Source organism: Embiotoca jacksoni, unplaced genomic scaffold (genome assembly GCF_022577435.1).
Source record: "Embiotoca jacksoni isolate LCO1_2020_lvr unplaced genomic scaffold, fEmbJac1.0.p SCAF_72, whole genome shotgun sequence".
Taxonomy (NCBI): Eukaryota; Metazoa; Chordata; class Actinopteri; family Embiotocidae; genus Embiotoca; species Embiotoca jacksoni.
In genome coordinates, this window is record NW_027185428.1 from 276,870 (window position 1) to 299,659 (window position 22,790).

Here is a 22,790-nt window from a genome sequence, read left to right on the forward strand (position 1 = left end):
GACGCCTTAATGAGGCAACAAGCAAAGATCCAGACACAAAGACACCTAACTTACTCAGACCGAGCTGTACTCTCCGTGGAGAAATAAGACGCAACACAGAGGAACTCCTTCTGCAGGTCTGCATATATTTTCAATGGTAACATTCATTCTATCAGAGCTTCAGTAAGGTTTGAAATGTCAGGGAAGTCTAGAAATATCCTGATGGGAGAGGAAATGATATAACGGGATGAAACACAACGTAGTGCTGGATTCCCCCCCCCCCCCGGGCCCGTCTCAAACCCTTCTTCCTTTATTCCTTACATCAACTCGCTCCTCGCTCACGTCTCACAACACATCACAGGACAGAAAAGCTCAACAACTTCATTTCTCCTTTGGACGAACACAGAGAGGAAGGAGGGTTGCAGAGACAGCAACAGACACCAGGTCGGACTCAGCGGAGGCGACGTGGATCCTCTCATCTCTGCTCTTCTTTGTACGCCCGTTAGTTCATAACAAGGCCGGTCAGGAGAAGCACTATCAGCTCTGAAACTACATTTCCCATTGGGATTATAAGGATGGCGGACAGAGGTGAGAGGCTGCTGCACACAGCAACACCACGGAGAGGAAACCACACGGGATCGATCAGGAGGATCGCACTTCTTCCTCGGGCACCGCTGGAGTCATCAGACACGCTGGATCCGACTGCAGCGGATTCACCCGACTGGGCCGAGAGTCACGGTTCAGAGGGAATGAAGGAAAACAAACGACAGGGTCGGGGGAAAATAAAAATCCAAAAATATATATTTATGTTTATATTTATATATATTTATATATTTACGAGGTATGTATCCACAAAAAAAGAAAACACCCAAAATTTCAAAATAGGCAGTCTGTGTTTTTCCAAATGTGTCCTTGCTTGCGATGCCTTAAGGAAACATTAATATTAATTGTAATATTAATTAAGAATTAAAAAAATAAAACCGGGAAGCTTTGCTGTGCAACAGCCCTGCTCTTGTAGTTGGTTCTGAGACCAGAATCTCCACTATCAGGAGTCCAAAAAGCACCAAAGCGGTGCCGGTGTCAGGCGGCTGCACTCCAAAAAAACAAAACTAAGATTGCAAATCACAAAGTCCGGAAAGGTTTCACTTCAAGAAAAAGAAGAAAAAACAAGCGAAACCCTTTTAACCGTTGATTTCAACATTGAAGGTCTCGGAGTCTCAGAGATCCGGTGAGTTGAGGAGTGAGGCTGGATTGAGGTGTTGGTGCTGGGTGGCGAGCAGGAGGTGAGGAGAGGTCGGCCACAGGTCCAAAAAAAGGTGTCTTTGTGCAACAAAACAAGCCTCAAGGTTAAATAAACAACAAACAAAAGGAGCAATGGCAGGTGTCCTCCCGATGATTGTTAGCTGGGCTGGCAGTAGAGGAGCGCTGCCCACTGTAGTCACGCTAAGTACTGCTGCATCGCCGTCTTGGCCCTGAGGGAGACACGCCATCAGTCCACCTGTCAGACAACAAAGCTGCATTTCACGATTGGCTGCCGCCCACCTGTCGCTGAGGTTGGGGTCAGAGGCCTGGGTCAGTTTGTGCAGGACGTCCACGAAGCCCATCTCCCTCAGCTTGTCCTGACGCTCCTGAGAACCTGAGAACACACGACGAAGCAGAGACCAAACCAAATCCAGCATCCGCCAACATCACGTACACGCGGCCGGCGGCTTCACGAATTACTGCCAGCATTTAATGCACCACATGAAACCAGCCTCACTGAACTTTGACCCCGGCTGGTCTAGTCACTGTTGAGTCTTCTAAACTGTACGACAGCAAATCATACCGACAACAATACTCAGCAGGGAAAATATCAGGATGCAGGTGTGGCTCCTTGGTTACCTTGGCAACATTAGCATTGTAGCTAAGGTGGCATCATTTAGTAGAATTCTGCAGGGGGCGGGGCCTCGACAGAGCTTCTTTTACATTTCTAACCCTTTCTATAAAAGGGTCAATTATAATTGTAAATGAATTTTTCATTCTTTCCATCTCAGATATCAGTTGTCATCAGTGATCGTTCACTTTTTATTCTAATCATTCATTTGAAAAATCCTCTTCCAGTAGAAGCTCCATCCATGAACCACTGATGGTCTTTCTGATGCTTCATAATCATCTTTAAGGTCTGTGTCTCTAACTTCTCTGGTAAAACATACAGACCTTAGATTTTCTGCTGTAATGTAAATATGCCTTCAAACATTTCATGATACGAGACCTCTGTTTTCGTCACTTCCTCCTTTGTCTGAACCAGAGCCCTTTCTTAGTGTGCTGTGTCCCTCACCGTCCTCCTCATTCCAGATCAGGTTGGAGATGCAGAAGGTGGCAGCGAGCTGCAGTTTCACATTCGAATGCCCCTGTGGGAACAGCAGCAGTCGAGCAGATTACAAGACAAGAACAAGAGAACCAAAACTCAGTTTACTGGGCCTCAAGGAGACGAACTTAAAACAACATGACAAGGATGTGATGAAAGAGCTCCAGTCGTCCTGTTGTACACGGTACCATGTAGTATTTGATTTTCTGGAGCATGTCGTCATTGGTCATGATGAGTTCCTTGGCTGTGTTGCCGTCGGCGATGTTGGCGAGGATGCACAGCGTCTGACAGATAGGAACAGCGTTACATCAGTGTTGTTCTTTGGGATTCAGAAACAAATGCAAGTTTAATTCCAGCTGACTGTCGGAGGGACGTCCGGCTCTGCAGAGACCAGAACACTGGACTCAGATCTGATCTTAGAGTGCATGAAGCGGAGGAGGACTCACCTGCTCCTTCACCTCTATACTGTGCTCTGCTTCCAGGATGAGGGTCACTGCCTGCATGATCTGCTTCCCATGAGAGCTCATGATCTGGTCAATGTGCTGACAACACAGATTCAGAAGGGAAAGGTGGCAGTGGACAATCAGTATGTATGTACACGTCACTGGATGGTGTGTATTTATATCTACAGAGGAGGAGAGACAGTACTGAAACAATCCTGCTGAATTATCAAGTCAAACCAGGACGTCTGCGTCTCCACGACAGGACCGCCGAGTCCATCACTACACTCTGAGGCTGAGGAAGGCTGGGAACCAGATTAAAGGACTCCAGACCGCTGAACATATGATACCGTATCCGAGGCACACAAGTGTCCGACATGTTTGGAAGTCACCCATATTCCTGGAAATAATTGAACAGTAAACTCTGCTCATTTAACTACATTGTTTGAAGGTCTATTAACGGGACCGTCCCAACAGTGTCCACACCAGGCAGCACGGCTGCAAATGGTTCCTTTACTGGGAACGCTGTGAGCAAACAGCTGCAACAATAAGCCATTCATCAATTAGTTGATTGACAGAATATTAATCTGCACATATTCTGATGATTCAGTGTTCAGTATTTTTAAACCAAATCAATCTGCATGTTCATTGGTAATGAAAATAAGCCTTAGTTGCAGCCCTATATAAGTCTAGTAATACGTAATAAACTCTCCTGTGTGTGTGTGTGTGTGTGTGTGTGTGTGTGTGTGTGTGTGTGTGTGTGTGTGTGTGTCTCACAGGGCGCGTTGACAGCAGATTACGCAGCAAACCGAGTGTCTTCATCAGCACGTTGGTGTCGGGGTCCGACAGCAGGCGGAACAACTGCTCCGTCCCCAAACACCGGACGATCTCCACCTTCACCTTCTGATCCGCCTGGAACGCCATGTTCTTCACACACACACACACACACACACACACACACACACACACACACACACACTCTCAGTGATCTTTACAGGAGTTTGATGATCACATAAAAGCGACAGGTGTTTACAGGCTGTCAGAGTTCAGGTCGTCCTCACCATCAGAGCCCAGATTCCATTGACCCTCAGTGCAGGACTTTCACTCTGGGTCAGACTGCATAGTAATTCAATCACCCCCGATTCCAGGATGGGCTGCAGACACACAATCAACTGGTCTCAAGTTATAATTATAGAAAAAACATTTGTTAATGTACTCATCAGGAGTAACTGAGGAATACCTGGTTTTCAAATGCTCCACTATGTTCACCAGGACGTCTGTCTGCTGTGTGGAGCTCAGACGCTGGTGAACAGTGGGGTTTTAAAGTTTTGCTTTTTTTTACCAACGTGATGCTACGAGTGCAGCGAGAGGAAACTGAAGCAGTAAATCTGAAACGAACAGCTCAACAATGAGCAGAAACATCTGAGCCTACACCTGCTCTGATGGACCACGGCCTGGACCACGGCCTGGACCACGGCCTGGACCACGGCCTGGACCACGGCCTGGACCACGGCCTGGACCACGGCCTGGACCACACATGTACCTGTGTCTGTGTGTGTGTGGGAGAATGTACCTCTTTGCTGGGTGAGAACTCCAGCAGTAGATTGCATAGTGTAGAAGAAGCCATGACCAGGACTTCATCTGGAGCGTTCTGCAGCAGCTACACAACACAGACAGCACGGGTCAATGTTCCCTTCATTTATTCTCACATGCACTCTGTCTGTCTGTCTGCCTGCCTGCCTGCCTGCCTGCCTTTCTGCCCGTCTGTCCCCATCCGGACAGACAACTCAGCAAATGGCAAGCAGACAGACACGCAACACATGTTGCTGTTTCCACTCAGTAACACACCTTCATCAGGGGTTTCCACACCGCGTGGTCGTGGAAGCTGGTCCTCAGCTGCTGCACCGACCGAGACAAACTGTGGAGACACCTGGACAAAAACGGAGACAGAGAGACATACAGAGAGACAGAGAGAGAGACAGACAGAGAGACAGAGATAGACAGCGAGACAGACAGAGAGACGGAGACAGAGCGACAGACAGAGAGATAGACAGAGACAGACAGCGAGACAGACAGAGAGACGGAGACAGAGAGACAGACAGAGAGAGACAGAGAGACAGATAGACAGAGCGAGAGACAGACAGACAGACAGACAGATAGACAGAGCGAGAGACAGACAGAGAGACAGACCGATAGAGAGACAGACAGAGAGAGACAGACAGAGAGAGACAGAGCAAGAGAGACAGACAGAGACAGAGCGACAGACAGATAGAGAGAGAGACAGAGAGAGAGACCGACAGAGACAGAGACAGACAGAGACAGAGAGAGACACACAGGAGAGTTTATTCTCAATTCCCAAAAAGTTGGGATGCTGTTTAAAATGTGAATATGAACAGAATGCAATGATTTGCAAATCATGTAAACTCATTTAATTGCAAATAGACCAAAGACAACATATCAGATGGTGAAACTGAGACATTTTATTGTTTGATAAAATATGTAAGCTTATTTAGAATTTGATACCAGCAACACATCTCAAAAACGTTGGGACACAATCATGTGTCAAATCACTGATTTGCATTATTTTTTTTTAATTTTTATTTATTTTTTTTACAGCACTGTAAATGTTTGGGAACTGAGGAGACCAGTTTCTGGAGTTTTGAAAGTGAAATGTGGTCCCATTCTTGCCTGATAGAGGATTTCAGCTGCTCAACAGTTCAGGGTCTCCTTTGTTGTATTGTTCATGTCCTGATGCTCCAGATGTTTTCAATGATTGACAGGTCTGGACTGTATCAGCGGACTCTTCTACTAGAGAACCATGCTGTTGGAATACGTGCAGAATGTGGTTGGACGTTGTTCTGCTGAAATAAACAAGACCTTCCCTGAAAGAGACGTTGTCTGGATGGCAGCATATGTTGCTCCAAAACCTGAATATATCATTCAGCATTAATGCTTCCTTCCAGATGTTCAAGCTACCCATGACATGTGCACTAATGCATCCCTGTACCATCACAGATGCTGGCTTTAGAACTGAGCTGATAACAAGCTGGATGGTCCCTCTCCTCTTTAACCTGGAGGATGCAGCGTCCATGATTTCCAAACAGAATCTCAGATTGTGATCCATCAGACCTCAGGACAGTTGTCCACTTCACCTCAGTCCATCTTCAATGATCTCGGTCCAGAGAAGGCGGCGGTGTTTCTGGATCATGTTTCTATCTGGTTTCTTCTTTGGAGAGTTTTAACCTGCATTTGTGGACGCAGCGATGAACTGTGTTCACAGACGATGGTTTTCACAAGTGTCCCTGAGCCTTTCTTAGACCGGTGATGAATAAATCACCAAATTCTTTACAATTTTACATTGAGGAACATTATTCTTAGATTGTTGCACTATTTTCCAACACAGTCTTTCAGAGTGGTGAACCTCTCCCCATCTTCACTTCTGAGAGACTCTGCCTCTCTGAAATTATCTGCGATGGCAACCTGATTAGTTGTCAGGTCTTTTTTTGTTTTGTTTTAAACAACTTTTCCAGTCTTTTGTTGCCCCTGTCTCAACCTTTTTGATACGTGTTGCTGCCATCAAATTCAAAATAAGCACATATTTTTCATAAAACAAGAAATTTCTCTGTTTGTTGTCTTTGGTCTATCTTCAATTAAATATGGTATTATGTGATTTGCAAATTATTGCATTCTGTTTTTATTTACATTTTACACAGCGTCCCAACTTTGTTGTGTGGGTTGTAATACACTGCTCCAAAAAAATAAAGGGAACACTTAAACAACTCAATGTAACTCCAATCAATCCCACTTCTGTGAAATCCAGCTGTCCAGTTTGGATCAACACTGATTGAGGATCAGTTTCACCTGCTGTTGTACAAATGGAACAAACAGGTGGAAATGAGGCAATTATCAAGACAACCCTATAAAGGAACGGTTCTGCAGGTGGTGACCACAGACCGTTTCTCTGTCCTCGTCCTTTCTGGATGATTGTTGGTCCCTTTTGCATTTTGCCAGTGTCCTCACCACTAGAGGGAGCATGAGGTGTCTCCAACCCACAGAAGTTGTTCAGGTAGTGCAGCTCATCCAGGATGGCACATCAATGTACACTGTGGCAAGAAGGTTTGCCGTGTCTGTCAGCACAGTGTCAAGAGGACGGAGGAGATACCGGGAGACAGGCCGGTCCACCAGGAGACGTGGAGGGGGACGTAGGAGGACAACAACCCGGCAGCGGGACCGCTATCTGCTCCTTTGTGCAAGGAGGAGCAGGAGGAGCGCTGCCAGAGCCCTACAAAATGACCTCCAGCAGGCCACTAATGTGCATGTTTCTGCTCAAACTGTCAGAAACAGACTCCATGAGGGCGGTACGAGGACCCGACGTCCACAAGTGGGGTCTGTGCTCACAGCCCAACACCGTGCGGGGCGATCGGACTTTGCCGGAGAACACCGAGATCGGCAGCTTCTCCGTCGGCGCCCTGTGGTCTTCACGGGTGAGAGCAGGTTCCCACTGAGCACATGTGACAGACGTGATGGAGTCTGGAGACGCCGTGGAGAACGTTCTGCTGCCTGCAACATCCTCCAGCGGGACCGGTTCGGCGGCGGGTCAGCGACGGTCTGGGGAGGCGTTTCTTTGGAGGGCAGCGCAGCCCTCCGTGTGCTAGCCAGAGGTACCCTGACTGCCATTAGGTCCCGGGATGAGATCCTCAGACCCATTGAAGACCATCTGCTGGTGCAGTGGGCCCTGGGTTCTTCTGATGCAGGACAATGCTCGGCCTCATGTGGCTGGAGTGTGTCAGCAGTATGATTCTGAATCCAGACCTCCATGAATAATAATTTTGATTTCCATTGATCATTCTGATGTTATTTTGTTCTCAACACATTCCACTATGTAATGAATCAAGATTTTAACTGGAATATTTCATTCATTGAGATCTAAGATGTGTTGTTTAAGTGTTCCCTTTATTTTTTTTGAGCAGTGTACATACTATAACCTGAAATAATTTCACGATATACAAGGATAATCAAAAAGTTCAGAGCGCAGCACCGTGATGTGCTCCGAGCAGGAGGCAGCTATAACCTTTAAAAGTATTCCAAGTTACGTTGCTTGACCAACATCATTCCCTTGTGTTACAACCATTTCTGTGAGCATTGGTATGTGTGCACCATGAATCCTGAACTTGAAACCAGAGCAGAGAGCGCACATCCAATTTTCAGGGAACAGAAAGAAGTCAGAGGGGCCAAATCTAGTGAGTCTGCGTGGTGGGGAGCGATGATTGTGTTGTTGCGATGAAAAACGTGCGTGTTTTCAACACCATGACGTCACAGTTCAAGTGGTTTACAGTCAAACTTGGTGCTGACTGTCTGACCCTGTGGGACAAATTCAACCCTGAATGTCAAAGAACAAACCCAGCTGGTTGCTCCTGACCTGATGCACCTCCTTTGATCTTGAACGGCGACGTTCACCCCCCCTTGAAACACAAATGCCACTCGACATTTCTGTAGGCTCATCGCTGCATTCCTGAAGCATTTCAAGGGTCTGATTTCCTGAGTTTCATCCAAACTTTGATATGCACTCTCTGCTCAACTCCATGGGAAATCACAAATGTGCAAAAAACATGTGCGACTCAGGTGCTGATGTTGATCAATTGATGTAACTCAGAAGCTTACTCACTAAGCTTATGGCTTCACACTGCTCCGAGCACGTCACGGTCCTGCACTCTGTTTGCGCACAACAGAAGTCGTCTCAGAACTTTTTGATCCACCCTGTAGACATAACAGCACAATTCTACTTCATTTCAATTTAATTCTGACTGTGCCAGTTAAATTTGTGGGCACGAGTGTCGTTATGAGGTTGGGAAGACAAACTGGAGCCTGGTCTGCAGCTTACCTGACGGCCGCCAAACGGACTTTAATGCTGGATTCTGATAGGCCACTGACTATCCTGTCCATCATGTTCTCCGTCTCTGTGATCTGGAGAAAACAAAGAAGAATGGGATGGATTAGAGTACAAACACGTATGCACACAACAACACACTATAACTTATGTAAATCTAAATACACCAGTGGAAACCTTTTTGCGAATGTCCTCGTCGTTGGAGCCGAGTGAGGCGTACAGTTTGAAAGCAGCTTGTCTCAGCTCGTGTGCATGTTTCAGGTCGTGGTCCAGCTGCAAACCACAGAGATGCACAAAGTCAGCAAGGCACAAAACCGTGATGACAAGGGTGACATCTCTAAAGTTCATGAGTGACAACACTTCTCAATAACACATTTTGATACAATAAAATATTTACAAATAATCATGTATTTTTGACCTGATAACTCAATTTCAATATTTCAGGGATGACTATAGTTGCTTCCACAAAATATTTACACAAACAAATCTATCATATTTGCTGCACAAATGTTGGACGACCTCACTTGGTGATCCTCTGACTTTTCATCGAGTCTTATTCTTTGGTTTTGACTAAACACCTGCAAAACTACTGACATTCCCACCTTAGAAGCCCAAGCTGTACAACTGGATGATGAGCACATCGAGGTAAACATTAGACGTAATTATGAGTCAAATCAGTGTGTTAGCATTTAGCTCAAAGTCCAGTTTCCCAGTGCTGCTGACGCCGCTGTGCAGGCTGAAGTCTTGTTTAGTCCAGTGATAGAGACCTCACATTGCAACACCTGTCCTTTTGCATCTTGTTTAAATAATGCTACATGATTGGGGCCCGCTGAGGGCCACAGACCCACCCTCTTGATGTCAGTGATGGCAGACACAGAGCTGGGGTATTTGAAGTAGTCGGCCAGCATGGCCACCAGGTGGTCAGTGGTGCTTGCGATCCTTTGCAGCTCCACGTCTGGCTCCATCAGATAGGCCAGCGTCTCTGCACCCTCCACTCTCTCCTCGAGCAAATGCTCCTTACTGCACATCCGCACGAGGCAAGGCAAGGTCTGGAACAGCAACAGGAAGTCATACCCATGTTAAAATGAAAACGTGTGCCTGATATAATCTATAATGGTCATAGTGATGAAAACCTGGAAAAAGCCTGACCTTAAGTACTATGCAGCTGTCATCTGTCCGGATGGCGCCCGCTCGACACATGTAGGTTAGACTGGGAAAGAAGGAGAGGGCTCACATTTGAAAAAAAAGGTATACAGCAAAAACAAAAACAAAAAACCAACAATTATAATCAATATGTGACTCACCATTTGGCTGCTGTTAGCTGCATTTCAATGGGCTGATCCCTTTGCATCATTTTGACAAATACCTGAGTGAGCAGCTCACCATCCACCAGCACTGAGAACAAAAGATATAACTGGGGTTGAGAGGAGAGGAGAGGAGAGGAGAGGAGAGGAGAGGAGAGGAGAGGAGGGCAGGGCAGGGCAGGGCAGGGCACAGTAGAGTAGGGTCAAGTAGGAAAGGGAGGGTAGAGTAGGGAATGGAATGGAATGGTAGAGTAGAGTAGGGCAGGGCAGGGCACAGTAGAGTAGGGTAGCGTACAGTAGAGTGCAGTAGGGAAGGGAGGGTAGAGTAGGGTAGGGTACAGTAGGGTAGGGTGGGTAGGGTGGGGTACAGTACAGTAGGGTAGGGTGGGTAGGGTACAGTACAGTAGGGTAGGGTGGGTAGGGTAGGGTACAGTAGAGTAGCGTACAGTAGAGTGCAGTAGGGAAGGGAGGGTAGAGTAGGGTAGGGTACAGTACAGTAGGGTAGGGTGGGTAGGGGGGAAGGGTTTCCTCACCATTCACCAGTGTCATGGAGACCTGAGTGTTCTCATATGCCAGTACTGAGAAACACTTTAACGCCTGCATGCGGACCTGGAGAGGCAATGAGATCAGATGGAGGTCGATATCAGGAAGTTACGGGGTACTGAGAGATGGTGTCATCCACCTGGGGAACCATACACACTCAAAGGAGGACATCCTACCTTATAAGAGGGTGAGATAAGCAGAGGGGCGATGTTCTGGATGGCGCCGTGGTTGAACAGAACTGTCTGGTGCTCTGGAGTCTAGAGACAACAAACGTCTAGTCAACAAGGGTTCTCGGTCTGGCCGCAAGTGTGATGGACTCCAGTGTGTTTGTGTGTGACCAAATACCAGCAAATACCTTACAACAGTGGGAGAAGATCTGTGTGATGTACTCCTGGGTTCTCTGTGAGTTGCTCAGTAGAGACATTAGATGGGGAATCACAGTGGGGTCCTTAAAAACACAAACACAATATAATTTCAAAATATGAAGTCAGAATTGGCCTTGGCCTCAGACGATGTGAGTAGAGGGCTAGAAGCATCATTATTGGTGCTAATACAGCTTATTAGTATCAGATTCAACTTTAAATTTTAGTTGATGATTAATTGTCACACCAATCAATTGTGAATAATGATTTGAAGGTCTTTTCTGTTCATTTTATGCCATAATTCTACAACCCTGTTTCCAGAAAAGTTGGGACACTGTAAAATGTAAATAAAAACAGGATAAAGACAGGATTACATCATAAACCCATATTTAATTGAAAATAGACCAAATAAAACATAAAATATCAAAATATTATTGTTTTATGAAAAATATTGATGGCAGAAACACATCTCAAAAAAGTTTGGACAGGGACAACAAAAGACTGTTAAAGTTGTATAACACAACAAAACAGACACCTGGTTGAACATCCGACAACTAATGAGGTTACCATGGCAACAGATCAGCAACATGATTGAGTATAAAAAGATAATTTCAGAGCGGCAGAGTCTCTCAGCAGTGAAGATGGGGAGAGGTTCACCACTCTGAAAGACTGTGTTGGAAAATAGTGCAACAATCTAAGAATAATGTTCCTCAATGTAAAATTGTAAAGAATTTGGTGATTTATTCATCACCGGTCTAAGAAAGGCTCAGGGACACTTGTGAAAACCATCGTCTGTGAACACAGTTCATCGCTGCGTCCACAAATGCAGGTTAAAACTCTCCAAAGAAGAAACCAGATAGAAACATGATCCAGAAACACCGCCGCCTTCTCTGGACCGAGATCATTGAAGATGGACTGAGGTGAAGTGGACAACTGTCCTGAGGTCTGATGGATCACAATCTGAGATTCTGTTTGGAAATCATGGACGCTGCATCCTCCAGGTTAAAGAGGAGAGGGACCATCCAGCTTGTTATCAGCTCAGTTCTAAAGCCAGCATCTGTGATGGTACAGGGATGCATTAGTGCACATGGCATGGGTAGCTTGAACATCTGGAAGGAAGCATTAATGCTGAATGATATATTCAGGTTTTGGAGCAACATATGCTGCCATCCAGACAACGTCTCTTTCAGGGAAGGTCTTGTTTATTTCAGCAGAACAACGTCCAACCACATTCTGCACGTATTCCAACAGCATGGTTCTCTAGTAGAAGAGTCCGCTGATAAACTGGCCTCCTGCAGTCCAGACCTGTCAATCATTGAAAACATCTGGAGCATCAGGACATGAACAATACAACAAAGGAGACCCTGAACTGTTGAGCAGCTGAAATCCTCTATCAGGCAAGAATGGGACCACATTTCACTTTCAAAACTCCAGAAACTGGTCTCCTCAGTTCCCCAACATTTACAGTGCTGTAAAAAAAAAATAAAAAAAATAATGCAAATCAGTGATTTGACACATGATTGTGTCCCAACGTTTTTGAGACGTGTTGCTGGTATCAAATTCTAAATCAAGCACATATTTTTCAAAAACAATAAAATGTCTCAGTTTTACCATTTGATATGTTGTCTTTGGTTTATTTGCAATTGAATAGGAGTTTACATGATTTGCAAATCATTGCATTCTGTTCATATTTACATTTAACACAGTGTCCCAACTTTTTTGGAAATAGGGTTGTAGTTTAAACCCAAACATAGCTTCATAAAACACATACACTTCATGTCGAGGAGCCTATTTTGGCAGTGGTATTTGAATTTGAATCCATAATGTTAATATCAATAGATGCTCATCTAAATGTGATCGGTGTAAGTATTAGAAGATTTTAGAAGCGTCATAAGATAAACCGTCGGTGGTGCTAATTACACCACAGCATCAGAAGGGGGTGCAACGAGATGATCATACCTCAACATGGAAATAGTGATGGAAATATGATGTTTCTGTTAGTTTCATCCTTTTTCAGAGATCAACTCAAATAATCAAAATCAGACGATGATGTAATAATGGTGACTATTATATTACTCTGTATTTCAGACGTGCTGACTGAGATTTAAACATTTCACCTCTTGTAGCTCACTGCTTTGGATTTCCAGCACTCACATATTCTGGATGACGCAGCAACTCGAGGTCAAAAATCAACTAATCCAGTTTTAAACTTTCATTAGAACTCTGAACACGGTTTTCCATAGTTTTATCAACTGCATATCTCAGTTTGTTGAGACACAGTATTTTAGTTCCTCATATCAAGCGGACAGAACATCTTCAAGACAACCTACAGTATAGAGCAGCTGCACAGGGGTGACTGGACTGATGAAGACCGTTCGGAGACATCGAAGACAAGCTTCAATGAAGATCAGGTCCGGAGACAAGAGACCTGCGAGCATAAAACACGGGTGGTGTTCATTTTCGTGTATCACTGATTTTCCAAAGATGTTGTCCCCTGCAGTATTTGCATGCTTGAGTGTTTGCCCAAACCTTGAAGAAGGGCAGGGATGATGTGACAGTCCACCAGGGACTTGATGTTGTTCTCGGTGCCCATGGCGAGGCTGCCCAGCACCACAGCACACTCTGTCCTCAGCTCCAGACTGGACGAGCTCTGCTGGAGCAGGTACAGTAACCTGGGACCGATGAAAGAATACACATTCTAAAGCTAGTTCACCCTTTTCAATAACCTGGAAGGTACAGCAGATTACACCACCGAGTTACTGTATATTCTCTAGCTTTGACCGTTCTGCTGTATTTGTATTGTGGAAAGGTGTGCGGAGACTTACCTCGGCACAGCTCCGAGGACGATCAGATTGGCCTTCTGCTTGTTGTTTCCTATGACAGCATTCTTCATGTCACTGTCAAGTCACACATGTACACACAGACGTTCATGTTATCTGAAGCAGCTGTGACAGGATATGAGCATAATGCACGTTGATGAGTGACGATGAATGTGTTAGCTGCCACGGCACATTAAAGATGCATCTCACACAGTCGTGTCCCTTTATCATAAAACCTCAGCGAAAAGTCATCACACTGTTCAGCATCATGAGGCACAGGCAGGCTGTGAGCTCGATCATCTGATCGGTTAGAAGGACACCAGGGAGGCCGAGGTCAGCCAGGCTTAGTTTCCAAGCTGGATCGGAGAAGGTTTACATCAAGCAGATGTACCACATATTCTCCAGCAACACAGAAGAAGCCTGTTCATTTATATTCATTACATATTTTCCATGCTGTGTTTCTTCTTCTCTGCAAGTACCCGACATGATATCAAATTGCAGCTGAATGAAGCTAGTGGAAAAATACATCTGTAGCGGGCAGTTAAGTCAGCTCGGCTAGCGGAGCGGTACGAGCCGTAACCAGAGCTAGTCTCCTCAGAAGTTAAAAATAACAATAAAATAGTCAGAGTCCAGGTCACGCAGGCGAGACGGAGAGAGTGAGAGAGATATGAAGTCACACTCAGCAGTAACATGCATGTTCAAATACACCATCAGATGAAAGCCTGTGCATGTAAACAGAGATGCTCCTGTGGATGATGTTCACCCTGCTAAATACCGTTCTCAGCAATACCAGCTGACTTACTAGAGGGGGGGACTTTATTCAGCTAACATTCAGCACTGCCCCTTCATCAGTCGATCAAAAAAGAAACAAAACGTGGAAAAGCTTTTGTCTGTGCTAAAACACACTGAATGAATGAAGCCCACACTCTTCCAGTTCTGCTGGTCAACGACTGAGAGCATGTCTGTCATTTACCGCAAAAGTAATCACTTACAATTTATACACACTTTCCCTGCCTGCAGGAGGGAATACAACACATTTATTAAGCACTGCTGAACTTACATGACTCCCTGCAGCACTTTCTGTGGGTCAGGGTCGAACAGCCTGTCAACATAATGGCGACTGGTGGCAGTAACTTCCTGCACGAGGACACACAAAACGAAAGCATTACTCACAAAACTCACTGAGATGATCATCATTTGGGCTGGAAAATGAGATTATCCTTTGCCCAGTTTTTCTTATACATCCACACATTATGACACAGAGCATCCAAAGCTGAGAAAGAGTCCAATTCTCTGCATAACTAGTTTATTTATTGCTGGAAACATTACCAGCTTCTTCTTTTTTTTTAACAAAGCCAAATATTATAAATACAGAAATCAAAATGCAATTTGAAATCTTTGTCTGTTATCTAACTAAAATAAAAAACGTTTCACTTGCTTTGCACACGTTATTACCAAGATAAGCACACACGCGGACACATACAGCAGCATTAATGGCACGAGCTTCGAAGTGTCTTTATATTGCACCCTAATGGCTGCATATGATACCAGAAAACTTTGTTTGTCACTGACCGCTTGAACCAGAACTTCACTCGACCCCTGAGAGGGAGACGACCAGCTGACTGACCAGCTGACTGGTACCACCAACTCCTGGTGCTAGCACGTGCACAACACCCTGACTTTACACAGGTGCTATTTCTGTTGAAACACGGTGTCCGGGGTCAAAGCACCACCAGAGTCCCTCACATGGACTAACAAGGTGTCCGGGGTCAAAGCACCACCAGAGTCCCTCACATGGACAAACAAGGTATCCGGGGTCAACTGAAAGCACCAGAGTCCCTCACATGGACTAACAAGGTGTCCGGGGTCAACTGAAAGCACCAGAGTCCCTCACATGGACTAACAAGGTGTCCGGGGTCAACTGAAAGCACCAGAGTCCCTCACATGGACTAACACGGTGTCCGGGGTCAAACCCCCAGAGTCCCTCACATGGACTAACAAGGTGTCCGGGGTCAAAGCACCATCAGAGTCCCTCACATGGACTAACACGGTGTCCGGGGTCAAAGCACCAGAGTCCCTCACATGGACTAACAAGGTGTCCGGGGTCAAAGCACCACCAGAGTCCCTCACATGGACTAACAAGGTGTCCAGGGTCAAAGCCCCAGAGTCCCTCACATGGACTAACACGGTGTCCGGGGTCAACTCAAAGCACCAGAGTACCCCACATGGACTAACAAGGTGTCCGGGGTCAACTCAAAGCACCAGAGTCCCTCACATGGACTAACACGGTGTCCGGGGTCAAAGGACCACCAGAGTCCCTCACATGGACTAACAAGGTGTTCGGGATCAAACCCCCAGATTCCCTCACATGGACTAACAAGGTGTCCGGGGTCAACTCAAAGCACCAGAGACCCCCACATGGACTAACAAGGTGTCCGGGGTCAAAGCACCAGATTCCCTCACATGGACTAACAAGGTGTCCAGGGTCAAAGTCCCAGAGTCCCTCACATGGACTAACACGGTGTCCGGGGTCAACTCAAAGCACCAGAGTCCCCCACATGGACTAACACGGTGTCCGGGGTCAAAGGACCACCAGAGTCCCTCACATGGACTAACAAGGTGTTCGGGGTCAAAGCCCCAGATTCCCTCACATGGTCTAACAAGGTGTCCGGGGTCAACTCAAAGCACCAGAGTCCCCCACATGGACTAACAAGGTGTCCGGGGTCAACTCAAAGCACCAGAGTCCCCCACATGGACTAACAAGGTGTCCGGGATCAAAGCACTACCAGAGTCCCCCACATGGACTAACAAGGTGTCCGGGGTCAAAGCACCACCAGAGTCCCTCACATGGACGAACAAGGTGTCCGGTGTCAAAGCACCAGAGTCCCTCACATGGACTAACAAGGTGTCCGGTGTCAAAGCACCAGATTCCCTCACATGGACAAACAAGGTGTCCAGGGTCAAAGTCCCAGAGTCCCGCACATGGACTAACACGGTGTCCGGGGTCAACTCAAAGCACCAGAGTCCCCCACATGGACTAACACGGTGTCCGGGGTCAAAGGACCACCAGAGTCCCTCACATGGACTAACAAGGTGTCCGGGGTCAACTCAAAGCACCAGAGTCCCCCACATGGACTAACACGGTGTCCGGGGTCAAAGGACCACCAGAGTCCCTCACATGGACTAACAAGGTGTTCGGGGTCAAAGCCCCAGATTCCCTCACATGGACTAACAAGGTATCCGGGGTCAACTCAAAGCACCAGAGTCCCCCACATGGACTAACACGGTGTCCGGGGTCAAAGGACCACCAGAGTCCCTCACATGGACTAACAAGGTGTTCGGGGTCAAAGCCCCAGATTCCCTCACATGGACTAACAAGGTATCCGGGGTCAACTCAAAGCACCAGAGTCCCCCACATGGACTAACAAGGTGTCTGGTGTCAAAGCACCAGATTCCCTCACATGGACTAACAAGGTGTCCTGGGTCAAACCCCCAGAGTCCCTCACATGGACTAACACGGTGTCTGGGTCAAACCCCCAGAGTCCCTCACATGGACTAACAAGGTGTCCAGGGTCAACTGAAAGCACCAGAGTCCCTCACATGGGCTAACAAGGTGTCCGGGGTCAACTGAAAGCACCAGAGTCCCTCACATGGACTAACACGGTGTCCGGGGTCAAACCCCCAGAGTCCCTCACATGGACTAACAAGGTGTCCGGGGTCAAAGCACCATCAGAGTCCCTCACATGGACTAACAAGGTGTCCGGGGTCAACTCAAAGCACCAGAGTCCCTCACATGGACTAACACGGTGTCCGGGGTCAAACCCCCAGAGTCCCTCACATGGACTAACAAGGTGTCCGGGGTCAAACCCCCAGAGTCCCTCACATGGACTAACAAGGTGTCCGGGGTCAAAGCACCATCAGAGTCCCTCACATGGACTAACAAGGTGTTCGGGGTCAAAGCCCCAGATTCCCTCACATGGACTAACAAGGTATCCGGGGTCAACTCAAAGCACCAGAGTCCCCCACATGGACTAACAAGGTGTCCGGGGTCAAAGCACCACCAGAGTCCCTCACATGGACTGACAAGGTGTCCTGGGTCAAACCCCCAGAGTCCCTCACATGGACTAACACGGTGTCCGGGGTCAAACCCCCAGAGTCCCTCACATGGACTAACAAGGTGTCCGGGGTCAACTCAAAGCCCCAGAGTCCCTCACATGGACTAACAAGGTGTCCGGGGTCAACTCAAAGCACCAGAGTCCCCCACATGGACTAACAAGGTGTCCGGGGTCAAAGCACCACCAGAGTCCCTCACATGGACGAACAAGGTGTCCGGTGTCAAAGCACCAGAGTCCCTCACATGGACTAACAAGGTGTCCGGTGTCAAAGCACCAGATTCCCTCACATGGACAAACAAGGTGTCCAGGGTCAAAGTCCCAGAGTCCCGCACATGGACTAACACGGTGTCCGGGGTCAACTCAAAGCACCAGAGTCCCCCACATGGACTAACACGGTGTCCGGGGTCAAAGGACCACCAGAGTCCCTCACATGGACTAACAAGGTGTTCGGGGTCAAAGCCCCAGATTCCCTCACATGGACTAACAAGGTATCCGGGGTCAACTCAAAGCACCAGAGTCCCCCACATGGACTAACACGGTGTCCGGGGTCAAAGGACCACCAGAGTCCCTCACATGGACTAACAAGGTGTTCGGGGTCAAAGCCCCAGATTCCCTCACATGGACTAACAAGGTATCCGGGGTCAACTCAAAGCACCAGAGTCCCCCACATGGACTAACAAGGTGTCTGGTGTCAAAGCACCAGATTCCCTCACATGGACTAACAAGGTGTCCTGGGTCAAACCCCCAGAGTCCCTCACATGGACTAACACGGTGTCTGGGTCAAACCCCCAGAGTCCCTCACGTGGACTAACAAGGTGTCCAGGGTCAACTGAAAGCACCAGAGTCCCTCACATGGGCTAACAAGGTGTCCGGGGTCAACTGAAAGCACCAGAGTCCCTCACATGGACTAACACGGTGTCCGGGGTCAAACCCCCAGAGTCCCTCACATGGACTAACAAGGTGTCCGGGGTCAAAGCACCATCAGAGTCCCTCACATGGACTAACAAGGTGTCCGGGGTCAACTCAAAGCACCAGAGTCCCTCACATGGACTAACACGGTGTCCGGGGTCAAACCCCCAGAGGCCCTCACATGGACTAACAAGGTGTCCGGGGTCAAACCCCCAGAGTCCCTCACATGGACTAACAAGGTGTCCGGGGTCAAAGCACCATCAGAGTCCCTCACATGGACTAACACGGTGTCCGGGGTCAAAGCCCCAGAGTCCCTCACATGGACTAACACGGTGTCCGGGGTCAACTCAAAGCACCAGAGTACCCCACATGGACTAACAAGGTGTCCGGGGTCAACTCAAAGCACCAGAGTCCCTCACATGGACTAACACGGTGTCCGGGGTCAAAGGACCACCAGAGTCCCTCACATGGACTAACAAGGTGTTCGGGATCAAACCCCCAGATTCCCTCACATGGACTAACAAGGTGTCCGGTGTCAAAGCATCAGAGTCCCTCACATGGACTAACAAGGTGTCCGGGGTCAAAGCACCAGAGTCCCTCACATGGACTAACAAGGTGTCCGGTGTCAAAGCACCAGATTCCCTCACATGGACTAACAAGGTGTCCAGGGTCAAAGTCCCAGAGTCCCTCACATGGACTAACACGGTGTCCGGGGTCAACTCAAAGCACCAGAGTCCCCCACATGGACTAACAAGGTGTCCAGGGTCAAAGTCCCAGAGTCCCTCACATGGACTAACACGGTGTCCGGGGTCAAAGGACCACCAGAGTCCCTCACATGGACTAACAAGGTGTTCGGGGTCAAAGCCCCAGATTCCCTCACATGGACTAACAAGGTGTCCGGGGTCAACTCAAAGCACCAGAGTCCCCCACATGGACTAACAAGGTGTCCGGGGTCAACTCAAAGCACCAGAGTCCCCCACATGGACTAACACGGTGTCCGGGGTCAAAGGACCACCAGAGTCCCTCACATGGACTAACAAGGTGTTCGGGGTCAAAGCCCCAGATTCCCTCACATGGACTAACAAGGTATCCGGGGTCAACTCAAAGCACCAGAGTCCCCCACATGGACTAACAAGGTGTCCGGGGTCAACTCAAAGCACCAGAGTCCCCCACATGGACTAACAAGGTGTCCGGGGTCAAAGCACCACCAGAGTCCCTCACATGGACTAACAAGTTGTCCGGTGTCAAAGCACCAGAGTCCCTCACATGGACTAACAAGGTTTACGGGGTCAAAGCACCAGAGTCCCTCACATGGACTAACAAGGTGTCCAGTGTCAAAGCACCAGATTCCCTCACATGGACTAACAAGGTGTCCAGGGTCAAAGTCCCAGAGTCCCTCACATGGACTAACACGGTGTCCGGGGTCAACTCAAAGCACCAGAATCCCCCACATGGACTAACAAGGTGTCCGGGGTCAACTCAAAGCACCAGAGTCCCTCACATGGACTAACAAGGTGTCCGGGGTCAACTCAAAGCACCAGAGTCCCCCACATGGACTAACAAGGTGTCTGGGGTCAAACCCCCAGAGTCCCTCACATGGACTAACAAGGTGTCCGGGGTCAAAGCACCACCAGAGTCCCTCACATGGACTAACACGGTGTCCGGGGTCAAAGCACCACCAGAGTCCCTCACATGGACTAACAAGGTGTCTGGGGTCAAAGCACCACCAGAGTCCCTCACATGGACTAACAAGGTGTCCGGGGTCAACTGAAAGCCCCAGAGTCCCTCACATGGACTAACAAGGTGTCCGGGGTCAACTGAAAGCACCAGAGTCCCTCACATGGACTAACAAGGTGTCCGGGGTCAACTGAAAGCACCAGAGTCCCTCACATGGACTAACACGGTGTCCGGGGTCAAACCCCCAGAGTCCCTCACATGGACTAACAAGGTGTCCGGGGTCAACTCAAAGCCCCAGAGTCCCTCACATGGACTAACAAGGTGTCCGGGGTCAACTCAAAGCCCCAGAGTCCCCCACATGGACTAACAAGGTGTCCGGGGTCAAAGCACCACCAGAGTCCCTCACATGGACTGACAAGGTGTCCTGGGTCAAACCCCCAGAGTCCCTCACATGGACTAACACGGTGTCTGAGTCAAACCCCCAGAGTCCCTCACATGGACTAACACGGTGTCTGAGTCAAACCCCCAGAGTCCCTCACATGGACTAACAAGGTGTCCGGGGTCAACTGAAAGCACCAGAGTCCCTCACATGGACTAACACGGTGTCTGGGTCAAACCCCCAGAGTCCCTCACATGGACTAACAAGGTGTCCGGGGTCAAAGCACCACCAGAGTCCCTCACATGGACTAACACGGTGTCCGGGGTCAAAGCACCAGAGTCCCTCACATGGACTAACAAGGTGTCCGGGGTCAAAGCACCACCAGAGTCCCTCACATGGACTAACAAGGTGTCCGGGGTCAACTCAAAGCCCCAGAGTCCCCCACATGGACTAACAAGGTGTCCGGGGTCAAAGCACCACCAGAGTCCCTCACATGGACTAACACGGTGTCCGGGGTCAAAGCACCAGAGTCCCTCACATGGACTAACAAGGTGTCCGGGGTCAAAGCACCACCAGAGTCCCTCACATGGACTAACAAGGCGTCCGGGGTCAACTGAAACCCCCAGAGTCCCCCACATGGACTAACAAGGTGTCCGGGGTCAAAGCACCAGAGTCCCTCACATGGACTAACAAGGTGTCCGGGGTCAAAGCACCACCAGAGTCCCTCACATGGACTAACAAGGTGTCCGGGGTCAACTGAAACCCCCAGAGTCCCCCACATGGACTAACAATGTGTCCGGGGTCAAAGCACCACCAGAGTCCCTCACATGGACTAACAAGGTGTCCGGGGTCAACTGAAACCCCCAGAGTCCCTCACATGGACTAACAAGGTGTCCTGGGTCAAACCCCCAGAGTCCCTCACATGGACTAACAAGGTGTCCTGGGTCAAACCCCCAGAGTCCCTCACATGGACTAACAAGGTGTCCTGGGTCAAACCCCCAGAGTCCCTCACATGGACTAACAAGGTGTCCTGGGTCAAACCCCCAGAGTCCCTCACATGGACTAACACGGGACAGGACAAGTTTCATGACTCCGATCCAGTCTGGTGGTTTTCGCTCCCAATGAAACGTGAACTGAACCAAACCCACCTGGCCGCTACTGTCACTGGGCTACAATAAAGTCCAACACCCGGATGAGTGAGACTTTCGGCTCGCAGCTGATTTCTGAGTCCAGAAACAGGAAAGCAGTGAATTTAACAAACTTAGCTTGGCTAGCATGAACCGTATGCTGCTGGCTAGCTCTGGTTCCGTGGAGCAGGTAACGTTAGCTCGTTATCAACGTTCAGTTTCTCCTGTAATTAATCAATTAAAGCATTAAATCAACTCGTTGGAATAAGAAAGCTCATTCATGATGTTCTGCGTTTTACAACACGAGCGGTGACATCTGTCAATCTTAGCCGTTAGCTACTCATCATTCTGAGTGACACTTGACAGCTACTTCGTGTGCTTGATTTGTATTTCCGAACACACCGACGGGGCGGGCGGACACATCACACACGAGCTCCTCACACGTTCACGATGTCTCCGCCCGTCCGGGCGCGCGGAGGACCGCTAACACGCGACACGCCGCGAAGCCTCGAACTAGCTCGTGAGCTAATAGAAGACACGAGCCCTTCGAGATCGATCTGATGACCCCATGACGTCACGACCCGATGACGTCACGACCCGGTCCTCTCCGCTCCGAGCAGCTTTGAGTGACCGACGGTGTTTGAACCGGAGACTCACGGACAGCACGCTGACGCGGAGCGGGGCCTCCAGCAGACACGCCATCTCTCCCCGGTCGGCGGCGCTCCGCGGACACTCCGCCCCCCAGAGCAGCTGAGAGCGGCCTTCAGGAGGAGCTGCAGAGGAATCACGCGGCTACGATGAAACGTGAAGTCACAACCCGGCGGCTGTCGTCCTCTCCGGACTCGGAGCTCATCGCCAAACCAAAACAAACCTCAGCTAACTCAGCTAGCTCGGCTAGCTGT

The 22,790-nt window shown here is 48.6% G+C and overlaps 1 protein-coding gene across 2 annotated transcripts; it reads right to left on the reverse strand.

Moving 5' to 3' along the window:
* Positions 1-105: 105 nt before the first annotated feature.
* On the reverse strand, positions 106-22,784 carry armc8 (armadillo repeat containing 8). Of its 2 annotated transcripts, none has more exons than XM_069177405.1 (22): positions 22,546-22,784; positions 14,742-14,818; positions 13,688-13,759; positions 13,392-13,534; positions 13,193-13,290; positions 10,856-10,948; positions 10,677-10,757; positions 10,491-10,566; positions 9,958-10,048; positions 9,803-9,863; positions 9,502-9,702; positions 8,831-8,926; positions 8,648-8,730; positions 4,615-4,696; positions 4,340-4,426; positions 3,828-3,920; positions 3,544-3,693; positions 2,773-2,868; positions 2,515-2,610; positions 2,231-2,369; positions 1,522-1,615; positions 106-1,451 (listed from the first exon to the last, which is right to left on the reverse strand). In XM_069177405.1, exons 1-22 carry the CDS (start codon positions 22,588-22,590, stop codon positions 1,418-1,420), a joined length of 2,088 nt encoding a protein of 695 aa, XP_069033506.1. In that variant the 5' UTR covers positions 22,591-22,784; the 3' UTR covers positions 106-1,417. The 2 variants fall into 2 exon arrangements, with proteins under 2 accessions (XP_069033506.1, XP_069033507.1); XM_069177406.1 differs by having other exon boundaries at positions 2,297-2,369; positions 22,546-22,783.
* Between the last annotated feature and the right edge of the window lie 6 nt (positions 22,785-22,790).